Source organism: Pleurodeles waltl, chromosome 1_1, assembly GCF_031143425.1.
Source record: "Pleurodeles waltl isolate 20211129_DDA chromosome 1_1, aPleWal1.hap1.20221129, whole genome shotgun sequence".
Taxonomy (NCBI): Eukaryota; Metazoa; Chordata; class Amphibia; order Caudata; family Salamandridae; genus Pleurodeles; species Pleurodeles waltl.
Genome location: NC_090436.1, coordinates 302,219,923 through 302,247,488, shown reverse-complemented (window position 1 = coordinate 302,247,488; position 27,566 = coordinate 302,219,923). Strand labels below are relative to the sequence as shown.

Sequence of the window (27,566 nt, the reverse complement as noted above, 5' to 3'; positions counted from 1 at the left end):
AAAGACAAGAGAACACTGTGCAGGATAACCCATGATGGTGTTCTGTAGAATGGTCAGTAGGAAACAATGAGTAGTGCAGTAAGCCCTCCTTCAAGTCTTTACAGATAAACCACATCTCATGTAGAGGTGGGCAGACAGCCAGCGAGCCACCCTTTGGACTTGTGCAGCTAAATAACAGCATTCAAAGTCCGGAAGGCCTAATCCACCCGCAGTCACAGGTAGCTTTAGAGTTAAAAGAGCTACCCAATGGCATCCCAGTAACAAAATCTGATGAGTGGCGTCTGAAGAAGAAATAAGCAGGGGAAAGTTTGCAAACTAATAGAATAATCAGGGTAGCACACCATCTTAGTTAGTGCCACATGGCCCACTACAGAAAGAAGAAAATACCAAAAAGCAAATTGGGCTCTGAGGAACCATGTCACCCTACCAAGAGTTCTATCCTGCCAATCCGTGGGGAAAAGGTAGACATTACTACTAGGTAGCAAAGGGTAACTAGTTCCCAGTTCAAATCTGATTCCTAATTGTATATAAAGAGGAAAGCAGCACCAAATGTTAAAGAAACCTTAATTACATTTTAAAAAATTTCTCATGATCTTACATGTTGTTCGTGCAATTTACATCCCAAATATTTCAAAGATTCTATGGCCCGTATTTATACTCCGTTTGCGCCGAATTAGCGTTGTTTTTTTCGATGCAAATTCGGCGCAAAACTAACGCCATATTTATACTTTGGCGTTAGACGCGTCTAGCGCCAAAGTATGGGCAAATAGCGTCATTTTTTTGCGTGAACGCCTTCCTTGCGTTAATGAGATGCAAGGAAGGCGTTCCCGTCTAAAAAAATGACGGCGACGCAAATGCGTCGTATTTATACTCCCGGGCAAAAATCACGCCCGGGAGTTGGCGGGTCAAAAAACCCCGCATTTGCGCCACTATTTAACGCCTGGGTCAGGGTAGGCGTTAAGGGGCCTGTGGGCTCCCACAGGTGCCCTCCCCTGCCCCCAGGGACCCCCCCTGCCACCCCTGCCCACCCCAGGAGGACACCCAAGGATGGAGGGACCCACCCCAGGGACATTCAGGTAAGTTCAGGTAAGTATAATTTTTTATATTTTTAATATTTTTTGGTGGCATAGGGGGGCCTTATTTGTGCCCCCCTACATGCCACTATGCCCAATGACCATGCCCAGGGAACATAAGTCCCCTGGGCATGGCCATTGGGCAAGGGGGCATGACTCCTGTCTTTACTAAGACAGGAGTCATTTAAATGGCGTCAGTGCGTCGAAAAAAATGGCGCAAATCGGGTTGAGGCGATTTTTTTGCCTCAACCTGACTTGCCCCATTTTAAGACACCCTAACGCCATTTTCCCCCTACGCCGGTGCTGCCTGGTCTACGTGGTTTTTTTCCACGCACACCAGGCAGCGCCGGTCTGCTAGCGCCGGCTAACGCCATTCCATAAATACGGCGCCCGCATGGCGCTTCAGAATGGCGTTAGACGGCGCTAAATTTTTTGACGCTAAACTGCGTTAGCGCAGTTTAGCGTCAAAAAGTATAAATATGGGCCTATGTTTACTTTGACACTTCGGGATAAGCCAGATCACTGGTTTGGCTTTTGCTCAATCGCAAAACCATTTAAGACATGGACAGAATGGACAATTGCCTTGTACAACCTTGCAAGGGCTCTGGGTCCCTGCTCACCCTTAACAAGCAGCAACAGCAGACCATTGCACCAGAAGCTGGTGCTGCTTGTTCAACTACTTGCATAAGATTACTTACCTTAAGGTTTCCCAAATTGTTTGCCATGGCTTTAAATATGTTAAGAAACATAATAAAAATGTTGCTGTTGCTTTCTCTCCAAGAGAGATTGGGTAGGTTTTGACAGTGATGAAGGGCATTCATTCACCACTGAACAAGGAAGTAATGTGACACCTGAATGTAGCATACCCAGAGGCAATTCCAAAATGATTACAGTGAATAAATAGTGCTATGCAAAAAAAAAAAAAAAAAGAAATGCACTGATAATGTACTGGGGTATGGCCTCTTTTGGATGTGTCTGTAAAACTTAAACTTGTTGTTGAATTTTTATCCTGAATTTTGACCCTTGGTCCTGCATTTTTGTCCTGAATTTTAATCCTTTGTCCTGACTTTTTTGCAGCCATGTCAAGAATTTGCCTCGTTACTCTACTGCATGCTTACATACAGTGAGTGCTGCTGCCCAATTCTATGGAACCTCCATCGTCAGCCTGCGATACATGGTACTGGTGCCAGATTCTACGGGACTTCTCGTGGAAGACTGCGGTACTGCATGATTACATACAGTGCTGGTGACCGATTCCATGGGACCTCTTGAAGCAACCTGCGGTACTGGCCGCCACGCTTGCGCACAGTGCCTTTGTCCAATTCTACAGGACCTCTGGCAAGCAGCCTGAGGTACTTGCACGAAGATCCACAGCTACAGGCTGAGGTACAGTTTAGCCTGCAAAATGCTAGTACGCCTGATTGTTTTTTTTAAGCTTCCAGTTTGTCAGTGCTTCAGGTATTAGTTTGCATTTCTCAATTTTCACGTATGCGAACTGATGCACATGTATTTTTTACCGCCCCGTTGGCATAAATTAAGAAAGATCAAAAACACACGGATTCCCCCAAATATTCAAAGACTTGGCTTAGATTCTTAAGACATCCTCGCTATTAACACTACATAGTATGTTTGTGCGTCTCCTCTTTTTAGGGTCGAGCCTGCGTCGTTTGCCATGTGTTTCGCTAAGCAAGGCTTTAGGCATTAAAAAGGGCTCCGAGCCCTGTCCACATCACGTCAGTGTCTTTCACTGGCTCGTGGGCTTACCTGTTAGAATCTGCTTGATTTCATTAGTCGAAGGCATGCATACGTCATGCCTTTTCCGGTGGATAGCCCTCCTCCAGCGCATGGACCAACAGAAAACATGCTAGGCTCGCTGTTTTCCGTCCGACTCGGGGACTACTTTTTCTCTATTTTCCCAGCTCGATCTCGCTTGGCAGAAGTCGAGCGCTTTACATAATATCAACCCTGTTACACAGTTAATTGCACTTTTTCCGGTTACGTACATTATTGCACTTTTGCCGATAGGTTTCATTACGAGTGAAAAGTCCGGTTAGGAGTTTACAACGCTATCAGCTCTAACACGAGCAAACGCGAGACCCGTTGCATTGCAAATGCTTGTTTTCATGGGAAGCACAGAAGTGCAGAGATGTGTTGGGATAAACGGGCAGGCGTGGGTATTTGGGGTGATGGGAGCTTGAATGGTTGGAAGACGGTGTGCTACTCTAGGGACCCTCGTAAAAAGTACGGCAAGGCTGCACATTCAGTGCCGGAGCCCGATTGTAGGGAACTTCTAGTAGCAGAGAGGGGTACTGCACGACTGCGTTTAGAGTTCTATTCTATGAGTCGAAGGGACCTCTCTCTGCTCGCAGTCTGCGCTACTGTACTGTTGTGCAGTGGTTTAAACGGAAATCTAAAGTGCACGTACTTACTATTATTCCACAGTACCTGCTTGTTACTGAGAGGTATTCTCATAATAAAATTATTGCATTCCTCGTAAGATATGGCGGTACTCTCCCTTTAACATTTAAGTAAGCGCAGGTAATGAGTACCTGCCCTTTTAAAACATTGCCTACAAGTTCGGGAGCCCAGATCTGGGGACCTCTAGTTACCAGCGTGAGCTATTGCAGTGTTATGTGTACAAGTGGCGGAGTTCGATTTTAGGGCCCTCTAGTATCAGTCTGGGTACTGCACATACAGTTCAGACGCACGAATCTAGAGATCTCTAGTAGCAACCTGTGTAACTGCACCATCAGTTATGACTCATGTGTCTAGGGCCCTCTAGTAGCAGTCTGCGGTATTGCACTTCTATACCCACAAATGCCAGAGCATGATTCTAGGGGACCTCTAGTAGTAATCTGCGGCACTGCGCTCTAGATACTGGTCTGCGGCATTACACAGCGCCATATGGCTATTGCGCTCCTTGTAGGTACAAGTGCCGGGGCCCATTTCTAGGGAACCTATAGGAACAGCCTGTGGAACTGCGCGAACAGTTCTGACGTAGTGTATAGGGACCTCTAGTAGCAGGCTGTGGTACTGCGCATACAGTGCTGACATCCGTCTAGGGAATCTCTAGCAGCAGCCTGTGAAACTGCACGTACAGATCTGGGACATCCGTCTGGGGGACCTCTAGTAGCAGTCTGTGATATTGCACATAGATTTCAGACGCACGAATCTAGGGATCTTTAAGCAGCAGCCTACGGTACTGAATCCAGTTTTGATGCATGAGTATAGGGACCTCTAGTAGCAGCCCGTGTAACTGCACCTACAGCTCTAATGCATGAGTCTAGGAGCCTCTAGTAGCAGCCTGCGGTACTGCACATACAGTTCAGCCGCACGAATCTAGGTATCTCTAGCAGCAGCCTACGGTACTGCATTCAGTTTCGATGCACGAGTCTAGGGGCCTCTAGTAGCAGCCTGTTGTACTGGACATACAGTTGTAACGCAGGAGCATAGGGACATCTAGTAGCAACCTGTGGTACTGCACATACAGTTCTGATGCATGAGTCTAGGGGCCTCTAGTACCACACTACGGTACTGCACATACAATTTTGACACATGAGTATAGGGAACTCTAGTAGAAGCCCGTGGAATTGCACAGACATGCGTTTAGGGGATCTGTAATAGCCAACCATAGTATGCCACTTACATACATAGAAACGCTAGACTGATTCTCGGGGCGCGCTAGGTATTGGCCCATGACTATGTAGGACCTAAAGTAGCAGTCTGTGGAATTACACAGTTCCACATTCAGTAGCGCTGTCTGATTCAAGGGACCCCTAGTGGTAGCCTCGTGTATTGCCTCATTTGCTCCAGGGGAAAGGATGTTGAATCGCCGGCGCCTAATTCTAGGAGACTCCAGTAGCATCCTCTAAGACTGCACGCAGTTACGACGCATGCGTCAGGGGACCTCTAGTAGCAGTCTGCGGTATTGCACTTCTATACCCACAAATGCCAGAGCATGATTCTAGGGGACCTCTAGTAGTAATATGCGGCACTGCGCTATAGATACTGGTCTGCGGCAGTACACAGCGCCATATGGCTATTGCGCTCCTTGTATGTACACGTGCCGGAGCCCGTTTCTAGGGAACCTAGAGGAGCAGCCTGTGGAACTGCGCGAACAGTTCTGACGCATGTGCATAGGGACCTCTAGTAGCAGGCTGTGGTACTGCGCATACAGGGCTGACATGCGTCTAGGGAATCTCTAGCAGCAGCCTGTGAAACTGCACATAGAGATCTGACACATGCGTCTGGGGAACCTCTAGTAGCAGCCTGTGGTACTGCACATACAGTTCAGACGCACGAATCTAGGGATCTCTAGCAGGAGCCTACGGTACTGCATTCAGTTTCGATACACGAGTCTAGGGGCCTCTAGTAGCAGCTCGTGTAACTGCACAAACCGCTCTAACGCATGAGTCTAGGGGCCTCTAGTAGCAGCCTGCGGTACTGGACGTACAGTTCTAACGCATACGTCTAGGGGCCTCTAGTAGCAGCCTACGGTACTGCACATACAGCCCTAACGAATGAGTCTAGGGGCCTCTAGTAGCGGCCTGCGGTACTGGACATACAGTTGTAACGCATGAGTATAGGGACCTCTAGTAGCAACCCGTGGTAATGCACATATAGATCTGATGCATGAGTCTGGGGGCCTCTCGTAGTAACCTACGGTACTGCACATACAGTTTTGCCGCATTAGTTTAGGAACCTCTAGTAGCAGTCTGTGGAACTGCGCATGCATTACTGACCAACACCTTTAGGGGAAATGTAGTAGCAGTCTGTGGCATTACACTTTTACACGTACACCAGAGAATATTTCTAGCAGACATCTAGAGACTGTTTCTAGCAGACGTCCAATAGCAGTCTGCAGAACTACACAGTTCTACATTAAATATTGAAGCCCGATTCAAGGGATCTAGTAGCAGCAAGCTGTATTCCATTACTGAACCTACATCAGGTGGACCCCTACTGCAAGTGACCGGAGGCCGATGTACTACTGTACTTTATGTTTGCAGTCTTACATAACCTGATCTCGGACTAAGAGTATTGAGGGGCCTAACATGAACACCAGTTTCATTAAAGGTCAGATTAATTTTGGAGGCACGGGGAGATTATGGCCATATTTATACTCTTTCTTGGCGAATTTGTGTCTTTTTTTAACGCAAATTCGGCGCAAACCTAACTCCATATTTATATTTTGACGTTAGACTTGTCTAACGTCAAAATACTGGAGTTTGCAGCATTTTTTAGATGCGTGAACCTACCTTGCGTCAATGAGATGGGCGTTCCCATCCAAAAAAATGGTGCTATCCCCATAGCCCCATATTTATCCTCTTGTGCTAAAATGACGCAGAGGTGGGAGGAGGGGCTAAATAATGGTGCTAAGCTTGCTGCGCACCATTATTTAACACCTGGGTCAGACCAGGCGGTAGGGGACCTGTGGACCCATTCCCATGGTTAAACACCATAGAATGGGTCCACAGGTGCTCACCCCAAGCCCCAGGGGCACCCTAGCCCCGCCAGAGGGACACCGGAGGATGGGGGACCCCATCCCAGGTAAGTATTTGTTTTCTATATATATATATATTTTTTACTCATCAGGGGCCCTAACTTGGGGCCCCCTGCATGCCACAAGAAGGCAGTTAGATAGAATATAAGAAAAAGTGATACTAAAGTGAGCATAGATACCAATGCACTTCCTCGCAAGGTGGTGGGTTTGTGGAATGTTTATGAGCAAAATGTCCTACTGGACCAAACGGCCAAAATGCCCTGCCTATTAGACCTGCCAATCATGAGAGTAGTGCTTGGTGAATGTGTCCACTGACCACCACTTTGCGACTTACAGATATCCAGAACAGGAACCTTGCATGTCAGCATGTTGGTAGCATCCTTGGTCCAGGTGGAATGGGCTGCCACTCCTCTGGAGGCCGCTTCTTCACTATCATGTAGCAGATCTTAATACAATGGACTATCCAAAGTCAGAAGGTCCGCACCACTTTGCCTTTTCTTTCCCCTCAGAGAACACACACAAAGCATTGCTTGCACAAAAGGTAAGGTTGGGTAAAGAACGTCAGAAGAAAGATGGATAAACTGACATCATGAAATGGCGTTTTGGTCTTTAGCACCAACGGGTCCCGAAAGATGTTAGCGCAAGGCAACTAAACCAATAGGGCTGGAAGCTCACTCGCGCGATAACCTGATGCTATCTGAGCGAAGAAAAGTTGTTGAGACTCAAAGGGACTGCACAATAAAAAAGTAAGGACCGAGTTGAGGTCCCATTGTGGCTTGACAAAAGGTATTGGGTAAAACAAGTGGACCAAACCTTTAAGGAAATGCATCACAGTGATGAATTGAACAAGGGAAGCTGGTCTGGCAAATACAAAAAGGCTGCAGGGTTTGACAACTAAACTTTAACGGTGCCCACCGCACATCCTTGCTGGGACAAAGACACCATGAACAATTTGGTTTCTAATGGACAATTTGGCTTCTAATGGACAATTTGGCTTCTAATGGATCTATGGCTGCATTATATCTGTGTTCTGCATAAATGTTTTTTTTTTTAAGAGGAGGCTTAGCCTCCAGCATGACTTACACCATTTTGGAAAGCAGATCAAATGCAAGTACTGCTGCAGCTCAATCTCCATGCATGGAGATGTAGATTGCGCAGACATGGGTGCAAGACCCATCCCTGTTGCTGTGATATAAGATCCTCCCAAAGTGGTATTCATACTGGAGGTCAGATGCTCATGCCCAGAAGTTCCAGGTTCAACTCTCCAGGTCCAATCTGTAGTGATTCGAATGACTTGAGCCCAGTCATTCTTCATCTTCTTCAGAACTTAAAGCAGCAGAGGAAGTTGAGAAAAGGCATACAAGTGTCCCAAGCTCCTCTCTAAGCGGTAGAAGTCCCACAGAGCTAGACCTCTTTGCTTAAGTTTTAGCACTGTGCATTCTCAACAGTGGTGAAGAGATCAAGCTAGAGTTCTCCCCACTGTAGAAACACCTAATGTGCCACTTTTGGATGCAACTGTCATTTGCGATCCGCTAGGCGTCGCCAACCAAGGTCATCTACCCTAGTGCTTAAAGATCCTTCCAGGTGGTGCACTATGTGGGGGATGCCCTGACAATTCAGCCAAGTCCAAAGGCACAGACAGCCTACTGGCAGAGTGTCCAAAACCGTACTCTGCCTTGCTTGCTGGAATACCATATGGCATTGGTGCTGTGAGGATGTGAACCAGCCTTCCCTTGATGGGTGTTAGAAAGGATTCCTAAGCCAAGCAAATGGTCAACTCCAGCAGGCTGAAGTTAAAGTAGGCCTCTGCTTGAGTTCTCTGATCTCTACCTCTAGCAGGTGGCCACTCCAGCCCAGTAGCAATGAGTGTCACCACCATCTGCTTCAGGTGGGGTGAGGAAAGGGCTCTGTAGCTGGTCCAATTGCAGTCAAGCAGTCAGCACCAGAGATCTTTTGCAGTCTTCTCCGAAACCTGGATGGAATCCAAAAGGTTTCTGTAGAGCTGGGCCCAAAGACAAATCACTCTGTGGAGCCTGCATGTGCCATCTGGCATGTTCAACTAGCAGGATGCAGAAAACAAAACAGTCCCAGCTGCCTCAGAATAATCGTCATTGAGATTGAGGACAGAGGCTGAAATATTGAGTTAACAGTTCCAATCTCCTAGACCCATGCTGGAGGGAAGGCTGAAAATACACCATATCCATCACCTTGAAGACTCTGCGAAACATCTTCCCCCATCTCGGATTTCCGCACAAGAGGAAGGCTACTATCTCTCTTCTACTATCCAAACTAGATTAAGCCAATGGCCTCTACCATGGATCATCTCTACGTATTATGAAAAAACTACAACGTATTAAGAACTCAGCTGCCAGGCTACTATTACATGTAAAGCCACAAGCCCGCATCTCCCCTGCCTTGACAGCACTACACTCGTTACCGGATGGCAGAAGATCCACTTACAAGCTGTTTTGTATCACCCACAAAGCTATACTTGGAACACAATTGCTTCTCATCAGAAACAAAACAACCAAATACATTCAACAAAAACAAAACAAAAAAAAAAAAAAACTCCCTGCCTTAAAACCCCACCATACAAGAAAAAGACATAGATGATACATCCTTCTCTGTTCAAGCAACCAAACTATGGAATTCATTACCCCCAAATATAAGATCCACAGATAACTATCTTGTCTTCAGAAGACTACTCAAGAGTTGGCTCTTTCCTTCATAAATACCATATCCAAACCGCAATGGACTGCATATGCCTGTGTTGATCAATCAAACAAACAAACAAACAACTTTCTTTACCGCACTACTCACTCAGGAGGGTCTCAAGGCGCTGGGGTGGCGGGTGGGAGGGCTTTAGGGAGGGAGTGGTTACCGCTCAAAGAGTCATGTTTTGAGGTGCTTTTTGAAGGTTAGGAGGTCCTGGGTCTTGTATAGGTTGGTGGGGAGGGAGTTCCAGGTTTTGGTGGCGAGGTGGGAGAAGGATCTGCTGCCGGAGATGGTGCGTTGGATGCGGGGAACTGTAGCGAGGGCGAGGTCGGCAGAGCGGGGCTGTCGAGTTGGTTTGTGGAAGTTGATTCGTTCGCTGAGGTAGGCTGGTCCGGTGTTGTGGAAGGCTTTGTGAGTGTGGACCAGGATTTTGAAGATGATCCTTTTGTTGATGGGCAGCCAGTGTAGGGATCTGAGGTGGGCGGAGATGTGTTTGTGGCGGGGAAGGTTGAGGATTAGACGTGCGGCTGTGTTCTGGACTCATTGGAGTTTTCTCTGAACCATGGCTGTGGGCCCTGTGTAGAGGGCACTGCCGTAGTCCAATCTGCTGCTTATGATGGCGTGGGTGACCGTTGTTCTGGTTTCTAAAGGAATCCATTTGATAGTCTTGCGTAGCATGCAAAGGGTGTTGAAGCAGGAGGAGGATATGGCGTCGATATGCTGAGTCATGGAGAGAGATGAGTCCAGTATGATGCCAAGATTGCGTGCGTGGGTGGTGGGGGTGTTGGGGGTAGTCCATGGGTGGTGGGCCACCAAGAGTCGTTCCATGCTGTATTGTTGGGGCCAAAGATGATGATCTCGGTTTTATCAGAGTTCAATTTGAGGTGGCTTGCTGTTATCCAGTTGGCGATAGCAAGGAGTCCGGCGTGTAGGTTATTCTTGGCGGTAGATGGGTTCCTCGTGAGGGAGATGATTAGCTGGGCATCGTCGGCGTATGAAATGATGGTGAGGCTGTGGGGGCGGATGATGTTGGCGAGAGGAGCCATGTAGATATTGAAAAGAGTAGGGCTGAGGGAGGATCCTTGGGGGACCCCACAGATGGTCTTGGTGGCTGTAGACCGGAAAGGAGGGAGGCAAACTCTATGGGTTCTTTCGGAGAGTAAGGAGGTGAGCCAGTCCAGGGTTTTGTGGTGAAAATATTTATAATGTGATTATGTGTATACTCTAGATATATAGAGTCCTGTGAAAATATGTATAGTTACTATTTAATAATAATAAATTATACACATACTCTAAGCCTATCCAACAAATGTGGATTTACTCATGGTTAAATGTGTGAGTGCGGGCGTGCGCACCTGTGTGCTACATAAGTAGGTATAATAGATACTTATGAATCCCTGCTTTCTTTTTTATATTACAATGAGCAAATGTTATCTTAATCTATTTAACTGCAAGCATTTCACTATTGAATAATTGAGGAAAAAAATGAATGTTAGAAAAGTACACTTAACATCAAATATTAGAAATCTTGAAAGTCTGTTTATACAATAAAAATGTACTTATTATACCCATTATATTCCTTCCACATATATCCCCTTACTATGTACTTGCATATATGTTTATCACTAGTTCTTCTGTACTAGAGAAAAAATACCTAAAAATAAATAAAATAAAATGGATAAATACAATAAAAAATTTTTATAAAACAAATATATAAATGTTACTCTCTCATAAGCTTTATTCTGTCTCCCCATCACCCTGTGACTATCAGTCTATCTTCCATACACACCGGACTCATCCCAAACCCATTCTACTACTCTGATCTCCAAAATAACCCTGCCTAAGCTCTTTCCTCCTCTACCGCATCTAGCTCATCCAAAACCTCAGTTTACTCATAATCTCCCAAACAACCCTACTAAATTCACTCTAAATTCTCACCTTTGACTCATCCAAAACCCTTTCTGCTACAATGATCTCTCCAACCCCTCTCCACAGACTCTTCCCTCCTCCATCTCTTTTACCCATTCAAAGCTTCACCCTATTACTATAAACTCACAATTACCACTTCTGAATTCTTCCCTCCTTCATCCCTCCATTACTCTAGTTAATACAACGAACAAACTCACATATCCTCTGCTCAAATCAATTCATACTAATACTGTACTCCTATTTCCCTTCATTAATCCACCACAAATTCCTCTTGGGTTCCGGACTATCGTGCTACTCGCCAAAAAGCGATTTAATGCCTCATCAGGGTTAGTAAGTGCTTTATAAATGCAATTACAAGCCAAGATGATTCTGATGGAAGGTAATCTTTGTAAAGGAGTTTGATGCGACTTTGGCATGTTGATAGTGAACTCCAATGATGATTCAAAGTTTGCATAATCTGGAGGTGGTCTACGAATGACTCAGGCGAGCCGGTCATCAAAGTCGGGGGCAGTTACTGACAACCTTCGAAGATAAGCTTCAACTACCACTATCACATCCCCTGAACACTCAAGGGGTGCCAGTGAGGCCAAAGGTGAGGACAGCAAACCGAAAATGCTTGTGACCCACCTTGAACGGCAGGTAGCCCCTGTGGGACTGCAGGACTGGAACATGGAAGTATGAATCTTCCACTCTCCTGGATCAAGGGCAAAGAAACCCAGCACCAGTGTGAGCATCTCGAATCAGTCCTTCCACAAGAAGAGATGAGAGGGCAAAGATCTAGAATAGGCCGAAGTCATCCACCCTTGTTCGGCACTAGGAAATAGTGGGAATAACAACCAGTTCCAATTTCCAAGGCCGAGACCCTCTATGGATCCCATCTGCAAAACAACCCGCAAATTAAACAAATGGTCCTCTGAAAGCAGCTGTGAGCCAGGTGAACAGACAGCTGGATGTAAAAGAATGGTAGGATATAACCTCTCTGTACCCACGTGTTGATGTTTTTGCCTTCTATCTGTGGAGAAAATGACAACCTGCCCCCACGGTTTCAGCATGTGCAGCTGAGCGTAGACTGAAGTGGCTTGGAACTCAGACATATGTTGCCCTTGCTGGCCTGGGCGTTGCCCGCCGGTGGAGGCCTGTACCTCCAGAGTAGGATGCTGTGTAAGGAAGGCAGGGTCATTAGGAGCTGGCCTCTAATGACGTACCACTTGCCTATTGATTGGAGGGCAGGTATGAGGTGTTATCTAAGTGGTTGCAGGACCTCTCTGAGGACAGTAATATTGACCTCAATAGAAGAGAGCTTAAAGTCTAAGACTTTGAATGCCCTTCTAATTATCATGGAGAGAGAAGCTCATTCTTCACTGAGTGTCTAGTCCGCAGCCCTCTTGAAAACCTGTAGTGAAATTGCCATCATATGGGGAAAAAGTTGCGCCCCCCCATCACCATAAGCCTAACAGCAGGTTGGCTCTGATAAGAGTTTGACCCGATCTCTAGGAGACGACTTATATGTAGATTCTTGTCTAAATCAGGAATATGGGCGGGGCATGTAGGGAATTAACACACTTGTGGCTTCATTCAAGGCTGAGATAGATTTGATTCAGAGTCAGACAGAACCTCCAGTGTTGAAGCAGCAGAAACCAGTGCAGTTCTGTCAGTAGGATTGGATTTGACTCCGGAGTTTGAGCTTGCGCAGAAGTAGGTTCTGGAGGCATAGTGATAGTCGATAACACGTGGATCCATGGGGCTCAAAAGCACACCGGCAGGAAAAAGGAAGGTGCTGAAGATGCAAAGCATCTTTAATTGCCACAATTTGTTGTGGTGTCTCCAATGGACCCAGAAACTCTGGGTGCATCAACATCTGGTGGAGAATTGGTTCTTCAGTAGGGGTCCAGATATCAGGCCTCTGGGCACCTTGATGTACTCACAACTACGCAGAGTGACAGTAGCGAGGATGGGATGAGGCCTGCTTAGACGTTTTCACTCTTATTCGACTTGGACTTACAAGAATACTTTATCTGCAACTAAGATCCATTGAAGGACCACCCTAAGAACAGGAACATATAAGTCGTTGATTTCAAGCAGGAGCTGCCTTTGCATTATTTCTGGAGATGTGTGGCGAGGTACAGCCTGTCTTTGTGGTCCAGAATCACCTTCAGGTTCACCAGGACACACTCCCCCATTGACTTGGCGTCATGGCCGGACCCCAGAGGCACACCTCATGGGATCCATCACAGACATATGTTTGTGACAATCCCTAAAATGCAGAAAGCTTATGGTTTTAGAAGGTGACATTTCCCTTGCACACAGAAAAAAAATGAGGAAAAAAAATCTTGTCAACTGATGAGAAAAAGGACTGCACGATGGTGTACATGGATATCACCTCTATACAGCGTCATAGCTTCTGGGAGCGGGGTCGACACTGAGCCACCTGACGCCACTTATCAGTGTGCAAGTACTATGCTGAAAAATATTCCAAATACAGCCTAGTGCTTGGGATACAAAGGTGAGAAATCTGTGGTTAGAAGAATCCATCAGAAAGGTATACTACACTGCACCAAGATGAGGTTTGAGTAAAACTCAAACATAACTCTACATTTTGTAGTATGAATGTTCTCTATAAGAAGCACAATTAAATTGCAAGCAGGCAAGCCTAGCCATAAAAGTTGAAAGTTTTTAAAGAATCTTAAATTCAAGCAGAGTGGAACAAGGAGGAAGGTGATAATGTCATAGTGTGCAATACGAAGCAGATAGTACAAATAAATAGCCTTAGAAAGAGATGATGCTACCACATGGGTAAAGTCGGCAACAGTACTCAATAGATACAACAGACAATGGTTCTAGTGGGTTAGTCAAGTAAAGAGTGGCAATCAGTGTGACAGCCACAAGATAATATTCCATAACCATCTGGGCAAGTGATGATGCAATTTAGTGCAACTTTCAAGCAAATATGTCTAGGGACCACCAGGCACAGCAGTGTGCACCTTGGTAGGCCTGGTAAGGGAAAACTCTTAAGCAGGCGTATTAACATTATTTTCTAAAAAACCGGAGCTGACTAAAGTTGGAAATTTACCAGAGTGCTATAAAACATACACAAGTAACCCAAATAAAACCAGAGATAACAGTGAAGAAAAAGCTAATAGATATCAAACATTTTACCAGACTGTACATGAAAAACTATGCCAAGAGACATCCATACATACCACTGTTGAAGTCCAGCTTTGAAACCTGTAGTGCATAGGCCTCACAGTCCTTCTTACTGAAACTGAAGATAATTACAGGCTGAAAGTTCCTTTCCATGATCATCTTCACAATCTTAAATACATTAGATGGACCTGAAACAATGTATGGTTACAAATCATTTAGAGATTAAAGGAAGATGACAAAAGCAAAAAAAATCAACCAAAAAAAAAAAATCACAATTGCCGCACTTATTTCAGGGCAAATAAAAGGTGGCAAATATTCATGGAATTGTACTTCCTATAAACTTCATCTTTTGGATATGTTCCAGGTATATTTAATGCTCTGAACATATGGCATTTCAACACTGGAGTAGCTGGGGCTGACCAAACTACTTACATGTGCTCCCCCCTTAAAAATTAAAAACTTGTGTTGCTTCAAAGTTGCAATGATTAGCACTTTGGCCGGTCAGCTGTAATTGTGTGTAAAAAGTAGGCACATCTACACAAAAATAAAATGTGGGATGCAAGGCTGAGTAAAATGAAAAGCACCACTTTGCACTAACAGAAAAAGTTAACATGTTCCTAAAGCTTATTTTTCAGGTGTAGCCACCTGCTTTAAAAATGTAACTGGGTCCAAACACCTTATGGTAATATGTTTTCTTCAGGAATACTGGAAACTTTAGATTTGTACTGTGTACATAAACAAGGATGGCACTTAGCAAGGTAGATGGTAATAAACAATGTTCCCGTTCCAGAACCCCATAGGGTGTAGATTTCCCTGATGGCAACAGTGAAATTATTGCTGCTCCTATGTGGCAGTCATTAAGAATCAAATACACCATATTTTCGTTTACAAAGCGGACTGTTGCCAATAGCATTATAAATAATATTTACTACAGGCATTGATCCTTACAGCATACTTTTTATTAATATGTTATATTTTGATAATTAATCATATTTAAAATGCTTGGATTTTTCATGCTGTTTACTTTATAATGTAGATATCAATTTTGTTAAGTTGCCTCATGTGGTACAGGTCTTTCTCTGAGAACAGAACTGCTGCTTTAGACAGCTAAAGAAGGGAAATGTTACTTACCCAGTAGACATCTGTTCGTGGCATGTAGTGCTGTGGATTCACATGCTTAGCATAAGTCTGCCATATAGTGTTGGGCTCGAAGTGTTACATTTTTTTTTTGAAGAATCTTTTTGAGTCACGAAATCGAGTGGTGACTCCTCTCGGTGATAGTGCGCATGGGCACTGAGTCCTTTCTTAGATTGTTTTCCCGCAGGCGGGTGAGGTAAAGAGTGTGTGTGTGTGTGTGTGTGTGTGTGTGTGTGTGTGTGTGTGTGTGTGTGTGTGTGTGTGTGTGTGTGTGTGTGTGTGTGTGTGTGTGTGTGTGTGTGTGTGTGTGTGTGTGTGTGTGTGTGTGTGTGTGTGTGTGTGTGTGTGTGTGTGTGTGTGTGTGTGTGTGTGTGTGTGTGTATAGATAGATATATTTTGATTAAAAAAACAAAACAAAAAAAAAAGATGTCCATGCAGTGTATATACATATGTACAATACTTTATTTTTTTTACTACAACGACTACAGGCTTCTGGGGAGGGCGCATGTGAATCTACAGCACTACATGCCACTAACAGAGGTCCACTGTATAAGTATCATTTGCTGTTCAATGGCATGTGTGGCTGTAGATACACATGCTTTACACAGTCTGTAAAGCAGTCCCCTACAATTAGGAGGTGGCTAGCCTGTAGGAGTTGAAATGGCTTCAAAAGGTGTCCAGAGGACTGCTTGGCCAACATTTGCCTGTTGGCGAGCTACAACATCTACACAGTAGTGTTTAGTAAATGTATGTGGTGTAGACCAAGTAGCAGCTTTACAATGATTTGCTATTGGAATGTTTCCTAAAAAAGCCATAGAAGTGCCTTTTTTCTTGGTAGAGTGCACTGAAAGATGTGTTGGTAAATGTCTTTTAGGTCTGAGCTAACAAGTTGGTATACACTTGACTATCCATCTGGCTATTACATTTTTTGAAATTTGATTGCCCTTGTGTAGCATTGAAAATGCTACAAACAGTTAATTACATTTTCTAAAACTTTTAGTCCTGTCAATGTAATACATAAGAGCTTGTTTAACATCTAGTGTGTGTAGAGCTCCTTCAGCGATTGAGTGTGGCTGTGGGAAAAATACAAGTAGTTAAATTGATTGGTTAATGTGAAATGGCGAAACTACTTTAGGGAGAAATTTAGGGTTTGTCCTAAGGCCTACTCTATCTTTATGTACTTGGAAAAATGTTCCTCTGAAGTGAAAACTTGTATCTCACTTACACGTCATGTAGAAGTGCTAGATAACAGCAACTTTCCATTAAAGTCACTGCAAATAACATGAGCGCATGGGTTCAAATGGTGGACCCATAAGTCTAGCAAGGACAAAGTTAAGGGTCCATACTAGAGCCGGAGGAACCGTGGGTGGAATAACAAGTCCTTTCATGAATTCCTTAATTACAGGAATTCTCAACCAAGAAATATGTTTTCTATTTTCAAGGTAAGCAGCTATAGCTGCTAAATGCAGGCTAACAGATGAATATACTAAATTTGCCTTTTGTAAATGTAGCAGATGACAATGTCTTGTACTTAAGCTTTAAGTGGATCAATATGTTTAGGTTGACAGTAGCATACAAAACGTTCTCATTTTACAACTTAACACTGTCTAGTTGTAGGTTTACGTGCCTCGCTAAGAAAGTCAATACATTCGGGGGAAGTTGTAAATACCCAGACTTTATGACTTCAGGTGCCATATCTCAAGATGGAGTGTTTTGGGGTCTGGGTGTCTGATTTGACCTCTCTTTGAGTCAAAAGGTCTAGTCTGCTGGGAAGTTTGCAATGGGGAACCACAGACAGATCTAGTAGTGTTGTGTACCAAGGCTGACTTGCCCATGTGGGAGCTACAAGGATCATGGTGTGTGACGTTTCTCTCAGTTAGCGAACTGGAATTCAAATGAGTGGGAGAGGCAGAAAAGTGTAAGCAAATATCCCTGACCAATTAATCCATAGAGCATTGCCCTGGGACTGAGGGTGTGGTTATTTGGATACAAAGTTTTGGCATTTTGAGTTTTCTGCAGTGGCGAAGAGATCGATTTCTGGTGCTCCCCAGAGGCGAAAGTTTTGGTGAAGGACTTGTGGGTTAATTTCCCATTCGTGGACTTGTTGCTGATTCCTGCTTAATAGGTCAGCAAACTGATAGTCTGTTCCTGGGAGTTATTCTGACAGTAGCTGAATAGGATTATGAATCACCCACTTCCAAGCTGTCTGAGTTAGAAACGACAATTGAGATAAATGTGCTCCCCCCACCGTTTCTGCAAATAATACATCGCTGTCATGTTGTCTGTACAGACTAGAACCACTTTGTGAGAGATTTGTATCAGAAATGCTTTCAGCGTTAGGAAGACTGCTAGAAACTCCAGGTAGTTGATGTGGAGAGTTGGTTGAATGGGATCCCTTTTTCCTTGTATTGTAAGGCTGCTGAGATGAGCTTCCCAACCTATCTGTGATGCATCTGTAGTGAGTGATTTGAAGCACAGGGTCTTGAAAGGGCTGCCATTTTGAAAGGTTGGTGGGATTCCACTATTGTAGTGAGTGGTGAATCTGGTGGTCCATCAACAGTAGATCCTGAAGAAGACAATGTGACTGAGATCACTGACGAGACGGACACTGCTGTAGTGGATGCACGTGTAGTCTTGCATGAGGCCATCATTCCTAATAGTTACATTACTACTTTCACTGTTTAAGTATGATTCTCCTGTAAGTGAGCCAAGAGATTTTGAAAAGCCTGTATCCTTGATGGGTTTGGATATGTCAATCATGAGTGAGCACTGAGAATTGCTCCCAGATAAAGCTGTATCGGTGCGGGTTGAAGAGGGGATTTGAGGTAGTTTATAGTAAATCCCAAAAAGTGTGTAAAAGATTTACTGTGTACTGGGTATGTTCCTGACATTTGTGGATGGCATTGGCTTCATCAATCGTCCAAGTATGGGAAAAAGCGAATGAGTTGCTTTCTGAGAAATGCAGCTACTACAGCTAAGTATTTTGTGAATACTCTGGGAGCGGTTGTTACCCTGAATGGTAGCACTTTGAATTGCTAATGCTTTCCCGCAATGACAAATCAGAGATATTTGCGATGTGCTGGATGTATGGGAATGTGTAAATAAGCATCTTGTAGATCTAATGATGTCATGTTATCTCCTTGCTGTAATAGGGGAATAGCATCTTGCAAAGTGACCTTATAAAAATTCTTTGAAAGTATGTATAGGTTGAGAGGCCTGAAATCGAGAATTGGTCTTAAGGAACCATCTTTCTTTGGTATAAGGAAGTATAGTGAATATAATCCTAACACTTGTTGAGATAGGGGAACTGTTTCTATAGCCCTTTTGAGAAGAAGGGGCTGTACCTCTTCTTTTAAGAGAATGAGATGGTGGTGTGAGAATTTGTTAACACGAGGATGAATATTTGGTGGAGTGGAAATGAGTTCTAGACAATAACCATGTTGGATAATAGATATAACCCATTGATCTGTGGTGATATTGGACGACTGGGGATAAAAATGTGCCTATCTTCCCCCCACAGGAGATATTTTTGCTGTGGGAATTTGTAAAAAGTCAGTTTCGCATTGGAGTGACAGCCTCTAAAATTGGACGCTTTACCTCTCCCTCTGTTATTTGAGCCTCTATGAGATCCTCTGAAAGAACTCCTGTTCTAAAAGTGTGTTCCTTGTTTATTTTGTGAGGTGTAAGGCTTGTGGATTATGTTATGAAACCACCCCTAAATTGTGGCCTCCAAAAATGATCCCTAGTTGGTGTGGTTAGTAAGACCTCCATAACTTTAGCTGTATCAGAGTCTTTCTTCAGCTTATCAATAGTGGTATCAACCTCTGGGCCAAATAAATGCTCCTAATTAAAAGGCATGTAAGGACTACTTCTTGTATATTTCTGGCTTGAAGCCTGAGCACCTCAACCAAGCATGTCTTCTTATAAGAACACTAGTGTTCATGCCACATGCTGCTGTTTCGGATGCATCAATGTCACATCTGATTGAGTTATTTGAGATGGCCTGCCCTTCTGTGATTGTCCCCTGCCCCCTTTTTTGGTGTTGTTATGGAAGATACTGAAGTAGTTCTTCCATCTCGTCCCAGTGGGTTCTGTTATACCTTGCCAGGAGTGCCTGAGAATTTGCAAATCTCCAGTGATTTTCAGCTTGAGCAGCTACTCTTTTTGCTGCTGCATCTAGATTTTTGCTCTCCTTATCCGGAGGAGCATGCCCTGCAGACTGGCTATTAGCACACTTTTGTGTCGCACTTACTACTATAGAATCTGGTAGTAGTTGTGTTCTTATGAACGTTGGATCTGGGGGTGCAGCTTTATATTGTTTATCTACCCTTGGTGTAATGATCCTTGCCCTAAGGGATGCTTTGAATTGTGTCTGTAGCATGTCTAATCATACCTCGTAGCATGGGTAGAAATGGACTATCTTCATGAGTGATGGTTAAAATATCAAAGAGGAAAGTCTCTTTGACTAGGTCGGTATGCATCTGCACATCATGATATGCTGCTCCCTTCCAATAACTTGATTATATGCTGTTGTATCCTCAAGAGGGTGAAGGCTGTTCCGGATAAAGGTCAGGGTCATTAGGGAGAATGGAATCTGAATCGTATAGATACCATGGATCTACATCTTGTGGAACATCAGCTAAGTCATCCCTATGAGGTGATGACCCTTGTGGATAGAACTGTGGTTTTATAAAAGATGTAAGAGATTGTGGTGGAGGAGGAGGAAGTACAGGAGAGGGAGATGGAGTAGGCAGAAGTTGGTTTGGAGCTTTGTCTTTTCCTTTGGAGACTTCCTTGGGGGGAGGAGCAGTGTCCCATTTTTCTTGGAAAGTAAGTCTCCTTTTAATAGGAAAGGGAGGAGAAGCAATTCTTTCCCCATCCCCTTTTGTATATGAATTTTGCGCTAGCAAGCATCCATGACTTCCAAACTAGGCTACACAGAAGAGGTCTCTTCAGTTGATACTGTAGAGCCTTTGCCAGGTATAATTTTTGGTACGGATGTCTTTTTTCGAGCCGAAAGTGTCGGCTCCGAAGCCAATGGTGATAGTTGCTTTTTCAACGCCAAAGTGGTCTATTCGAAAGTTCAACTTGATCCCGATATCGAGTGGGATGGATATGGAGTCTTTGGTTGGTGCCAAGGGCATCAAAGTCTTGATGAATTTCAGTGCCGAACCGGAGGGTGGGCCATGTGCACGTATTTTTCGGATCCTTCCATGACCCGAAGGCAGTAGTGGACCAATGACCAACGTGGAAGTCTTTTTTAACATCTTTGCATGCTGAGATGGGGTAGGTTTACTCATGTACTGCACTGCTGGAATCGACTGGATCTCAATGTCAGAATCTTGGTCCGACTCGGTCTCGGATTGAAAGGGCTGTCTGGTGTCCAACTTCTTCTTGTGCGTGTTCCTCTCTGAAGATGCCTTCAATGCCATTTCTAACCAGCACACTCTTCGGTCTCGGAGGGTCTTTTTTGATTTAAAAGACCTACAGGCATCGCAGGTCTCTTCCGTATGTTCCCATGACAAGCAAAAGTTACACACCAAGTGTTGATCCATGTAAGGAAACTTGGAGTGGCAAAGGACAAAACGTAAACAGAGTTCGTTCCATTAGCCTAGCATTGTTCGACAGCAGTTGGCGAAGTAGGCCCAAAAAAGGCACAGACGGCCCCTTAAGGTGCTGAACCAACCCAGACAATAAAAATCTGATTGATTAAAGTGTGGAAATATGCAATCGAAAACTATACCAATGTCGAAAGAAAGATAGAAATTAAAGTTTGAAATAGACCAAAAAGATCTACCGGAACGAAAGGAAAATCGTCCAAACCCGACAGCAGAGAGAAAACAATCTAACAAAGGACTCGATGCCCATGTGCACTATCACCGAGGGGAGTCACCACTCAATCTTGTGATTTGAAAAGATTCTTTGAAGAAAGTAACTTGTAACACTCCAAGCCCAACACTAGATGGCAGACTTATGCAAAGCATGTGTATCTACAGCCACACATGCCATTGAACATATTGTTTTTTTCAGTTACTAACAATCCCATAAAGGGATCAGGGGCACCATGAACAAAGCTACAACATCATTTCTTAATGCTTCCATAAACCATTTTGACTTGATCAGATTGTTTAGAGTTTCTGGGAGCTCAGACAGTTCACATCAACACTATGCCTGCTCTACGTTAAGGCTTAGTGATTCAGCTTCCTATATATGGATTTTGCAAGACAATATTTTTAGTAGGCGACATTCAGGATACAATTCTGGACTGTCTACTATGGCAATGGTTCCCAACCTATTGATTTCTGTGGACCCCCACTTTAACAATAATGGAATGCAGGGACCCCCAATATATCATCATTGGAATCCAGGGACCCCCGCCTGAGTCATGGCTGGAAGCTGGGGACCTAATTTGTCAATGTTTTTTAATTTTCTAAGCAGTCGCGGACCCCCTGAGAAGACTTCACGGACCCCCTGGGTCGCCGGACCACAAGTTGGGAACCACTGTACTATGGGATAAGTAAAGTCACAATATTATGTTGATACAGCACCTAGAAAGAAAAGGACTGATTCTGTGAAGAATCCAGAACTTACCCATGATAGCTCGACATATAAACCAAACCATTCCTCTGAGCAACTGCGCATTTTACATTAACAGCATTACAGAAATACACTTGTTAGGAAAAACAGAAAGGGAGGAACTACAACTACTCGTGTTACACTTTCTGCATCACTTTACAAGATGCTCGTATCTCACTCCAGCAGGTGTTGCATGTTAAGGGGGCAGGGGTTGCTGTGAGTAGCACAAGTACTTTCACTTCATCTTTTAATTGTTCAAATCCACCGGAGCCAAACAAGGCAAATTATGCTCCGGGTTTGGCAGAGTGCGAAGTAGCAGAAGTAAGGCCCCTTCAATAGAGAGCAAAACTTGGTACATCACAATACAAAGAGGTATGGTGAGGAAGGAATATGACCGTTAGGTCGGTTGATGACTGAGGAATACCAGATTGTGTGAGGGTGTTTAAGAGTAGTGTAGAAGGGTGGATCAGTTTATGGTGTACATCTATGGTGTGGCACCCTATACTGAGTCCAGGCAACCCTTATTGATAGTGAATAGGTGTCTAGATAGCAAAAGCTCTCTACGGGTAGCAGAGGAGAGCAGCTGAAGCTTATACAGAAGGAATATAAAGCACTTGCAATACCACAGTAGTCAGACAGTAACACACTCACAAGAAAGAACCACACCAGGTGTTGAAAAAATAAAGGACACTATTACAGCACCACTACTAGATTAGCATTGGTATTTCTCCCTTTTGAGATATCTACCAACAATATATACACAAAATAACCATCAGAAATAGCATAAAAGGACACAGGAACCTACAAGAGGGCAAAACAAGTGGAATTTGAAACAGTGACCCCTACCAAGGTAAGTGTGGTAGTTAGCTAGGGACCAGATAGAAACATCAGAGGTAAGTACAGTAAGTGCCCCCAGCAACCAGGTGCTAGGTAGTTACCCACCCAATTGTCCCGTAGGCAAACACAGTAGTAGTTGGAGTTTGTGGAATTCAGGACTCTTCCCAGTGTACCTGAGGAAACCAGCAAACAAGAGGATAGATGGAGTGCCCCTACCCAAGGATACTCAGAAGACAAAAGTACCTAACACCAGGGACCCGGATGCAGAGGGGAGAAGGGACTCGGACGCCAATGGATGCCTCGGATTGTCCAGCTGCTGTCCTGACCCGTGGACCAGTTCGGTGGAACCCAGGAAAGGATTCCGGACGTGGTGGCTCTGCAAGGGAAGGGGACAGAGTCCAGCAATCTTGGAGGTGCCCAGATGGTGAAGATGGCAATGGCCACCCTTCTGAAGGGGAAGTTCCTGCAAGTCGATGGAATGAGTCAAGTCCAGCTATGAGGTATAGGGGCTGCGGGGTCCAGGGGCTGCAGAAGATCACAGGAGTCGCCCAAGAGTTGACCCTCAATGGTGGCTGGATTGCAGGAGGGTCAGTGACAAGCCAGGACACAAACAGCCACTGGCAAAAGCAAACAGGAGCTGAAGAAGAGTTTGTAGAGTTTTGGGGACCAGCAAGGCCCAGGAGACTCTACTGTTGAGTGGGAGCCAGGGCTAGCCCTCAGCATGCAGGAAGGCCAACAGAGGTCGATGGAGCTCCCACAAGCCTTACCAACACAACAAAACAAAAGTCCTACGTCGCAGGAGTTGCAGGACAGTGGCCTAGCTTAGAGTTGCAGAGTGCTGGAGGCTGGGCCTTCTTGGTACCTGAATATCTCCTGGAGGAAGAGTCACCAAGCAGGGGCCCACAGTCTCCCAACTTGGTTTGAAGGCAAACAAGACCCAGACGAGGGCACGGACCCACCACCTGTGAAGCAGGATCTTCATATGTCTGTGGACGGCAGGCTCCATTAACCAGTCGAGTCGTCTTGAGGTGCCTGTGGATGCAGGGGAGTGACTCCTTTACTCAAAGGGAGATCCCCTTGAGCTTCCAGGTGCAACTAGAGTCCTTGTGACCCTGGAGGATGCACAGCCTTGGATGTTGCAGAACTCTTGCAGGATCTGGAGAAACAATGTTGCAGTGGGAGCCTTCCCACCAGAAGAAGACGTGTTTTGGTTCCAAAGCAGACCAGCAGCGGTTCCAGAGGCCAGAAACATAAGATGTCTTGCAGAGATTTCCTTGGATAGTCTTGCTCGACGAATCTGATGACCCAACCATAGGGGAGCACTTAAGTAACACTAAAAAGGGGTTTGGTCACTCTATGAAGTGACCCACCTATCAGAGGGGGTCAGGGACGTCATCTACCTGGCCTAGCCAGCCAGATGCTCCCAGGGGCCTCTGCACATCTTATTTCCAAGATAGCAGAATCAAGTGGCCACCTGGAATTGCTCTGTGCACCTCCGCAGGGGAGGAGCTGGACAGGGCGGTGGTCAGTCGCCTTTTCTTTGTGTAGGTTCGCGCCAGAGCAGACACCAAGGGTTCCTGAACTGGTGCAAACTGAATTATGCAAGGAGGGCACCAAACGTGCCCTTCAAAGTAGTCTGGTAGAGCTCAGAGGCCACCTCACCCCAGCCCTTAGACACTTAATACGTAAGGAGGGGTGGACAAGCCTCTCCCTTGCAGGAAATTCTTTGTTCTGCTTCTCCGGCCCGAGCCTGGCTCACCAGCAGGATGGCAGAATAGTGTCTGGGTTCAGCAGCAGCGTGGGCTGGCAGCTAGACCCCATAAGGCTGCACAGGCAGAACTGGTGGATCTTCTAAGTAACCCCCAAAGCACATGTATCATGCAACAAACGTGCCTAGGTTTGGAGAAGCCATTATGTAGTTGGACTACTCGTGTTGACCAGTGTCCACTACATACCCTAAGATGGCTTCCTGCACTTAGAGTCCAAGAATTGGACTGGGGAATGTAGGGGTACCCTGCTCATGCAGGGGTACCCTCACACTTCGGGACATACACCCTGCCCCTGGCTGAAGGGCCTACTAAAGGGTGCAGTTACCAGGTTAGGTGGTGAAAGGATGCATGTACCATTTCACGCAGGCTGCAATGGCAGGCCTGCAGACAGTTTGCATTGGCTCCCATGGATGGCATAATACATGCTGCAGCCCACAAGGGACTCATGGTGTACCAACGCCCTGGGTACTTAGTACTAGGGACTTACATGGGTGCAACAGTATGCCAATTGTGGGTGTAAAAAGAATATCAGCAATCCACTTTAGGGGAGAGAGCAGTCACTGGGGTCTTGGTTAGCAAGGTTATTAACTGTGCTAGAAAGATGGCACTCTCCTACAAGAAGAACTAGGGAACACTATCCAGTGTAGATTTGTCACTAAACTGTATAGGTGTGCAGTCTGAAGCGCTGCCTTCTCTACGCTGACCCAGGATGGATCATTTTGAAAGAGGTAATACAATGCATGTTCGTATTACAATTCATATTGTGGCAACATCAATGCCTTTATTTGCTTAATCTTCTCTACTGTATTTCCCAGAGCATAGGCATTAAAAAGCTTTAGTGACTAAGAATCACCCACCTGGAGTCATTCCACAGAAGGCAGTGCCACGGGCTGCCCTCACCTTAAGGCACAATGCTGACATGTAAATTGGAAATACTCTATTTGTGTTCTTTTATTTTTTATGCCATGCAAATATCCAAAGCAGTACTGGGAATTTTACCTGTGCTGTATATCCATATTGAACTCAACTTTGTTAAGAGGCAGTCACCAGCTTATGTTCCTGGTCACATTCTGTTCATGGATTTGCAAATTTATGAATAAGTTTCACACATCTGAGTTGATTTGCATAGTTTTTGTTGAACTGATACAGCAGAATAAACATGCCAGTTTCCACATGACAATAGGCTGTGTGGAATTAATACTGTTGTACTTGCTGGAGAAATCAGTATTATGTCTACTCACCATTTTGAATCATCACAACGTAGTACAGAGGGTTAATGTGCTTGCTAAAAAGCACAATATGTAACATGCACATCAAAACATTTTATTTTAGGTAGACAGCTTAGTGGATTACTGCTTTTAGCATTGAGATTTTTTGTTTTTTTTAGTTCAAAGTTCTAATCCTTTTAAAACAGCACAGTGAGCTATGAACTGGCATAAAAGTGCTGTAATCAAACTGCAATCATATGTTCGGGTTATACTCCCCCCTACCCCCCCTCAAACTTCCATTATTTTCAAGTAGCTAAAAGGGTTCCTTGGGTAGTAATGAATTTATATTAGTATAGACAACCCCAATTGTTGTATTACCTTTTAAATACAGAGTTTGTGTTTCACCAGACCAAGCACCAACATGTCTACCAGTATGGATAGAATGCGACTCCTTCGACGGCTTGTAGCCCTATTGTTTTATGTAACATTCATTCAACATTGATTTACAAAATTGTATAATTCATTGTCTCTATTGTGTGTATGTGATGTAAAGTGCCATGACACCCTACATTAGAATGAGTAATGCTAGAAAGAAAATTAAATATGAGCGGAGCTAGGAAGAGACGGCGGGCACTGATGGGGGGTGGTAGTGAGTGGGATTGGTGGAGATGGAAATTGTGGGTGGGGCGTGCCAACAAAGATTGTTGCACAGGGAGTCACCAAACCTAAAGTTGGCCCTGCTGTGAGGTGTATCAAGTGCTGAGCTAGTAGCTGGAACAAACTAAGGTGCCATTTCTTCACTAGACGAACAGATATTTTATACTTGTATTTTGTCTATTTTTGTAAGCAGCAGGTCAAGTTGTGTGCCATTATAAGCTTTATTTGCATAGCATATGTTTCTGGAAGTATTTGAAAACATCCATATTTTTAATTAAACAACTGGAGTCACATCTGTCGGAGAAATAAACTTGAGGCAGGGACAGAGTTCCGTAGCAATCACAAATGTATTTGGGGATTTTTCAGCCAAACAGGCACAGATGCTCATGCATTAGGCTCTGACAGCAGATATAAGGTTACAGTTAAATATATATACGATACTGGACATGAGAACTTGCACTTAAACACGTACACAAACACGTCCCAAACAACCGTATTACATTCTCCTTCATTTATCTCACCTTTTACTCATCGAAAAGCCTATTTTACTACTATGACCCCCCCCTAATCCCTTTCTACAGACTCTTCCCTCTTCAGCCTCTCCTTCAGTCATCCTAAACCTCCTCTTCTACTATGATCTCCCAATTAACACTTCTGTAATCTTCCCTCTTCCATCCCTCCATTATTCTATTCAATCAAACTAACAGACTTCCATGTGCTCAGCTGAAATTAACTCCTATCTTCCTATACTAAACTCATATTTCCCAATACTAATCCAACACTAACCCTTTTTGGGTTCCAGAGTAGCGTGCTACTCGAGGAAAAGCGTTTTGATGCTTCATCAGGGATAGTAACCGCTATATAAATACTTACTTTACAGCTTTATTTCGTTAAAACAATACCATAAAAGCATACTGACAAGATTCTTACATTTCTAGAAGAAACAAAGACACTTTTTTAAAAGAAAAAAAGACAAAGAAACACTAAAAACTGATCGAGACCAAAGCTCCCTCAGGGC

General features: G+C 44.5%; 1 protein-coding gene across 2 annotated transcripts in view; it reads right to left on the bottom strand.

Annotated features, from left to right (window-relative positions):
* The window catches only part of MTREX (Mtr4 exosome RNA helicase), a 629,876-nt gene that overhangs the window by 407,184 nt on the left and 195,126 nt on the right, over positions 1–27,566 (bottom strand). For both annotated transcript variants that reach the window (XM_069222101.1, XM_069222093.1), the window contains exon 11: positions 14,421–14,552. In XM_069222101.1, the coding sequence (XP_069078202.1) occupies positions 14,421–14,552 (132 nt within the window). The remainder of the gene's footprint in view (positions 1–14,420; positions 14,553–27,566) is intronic.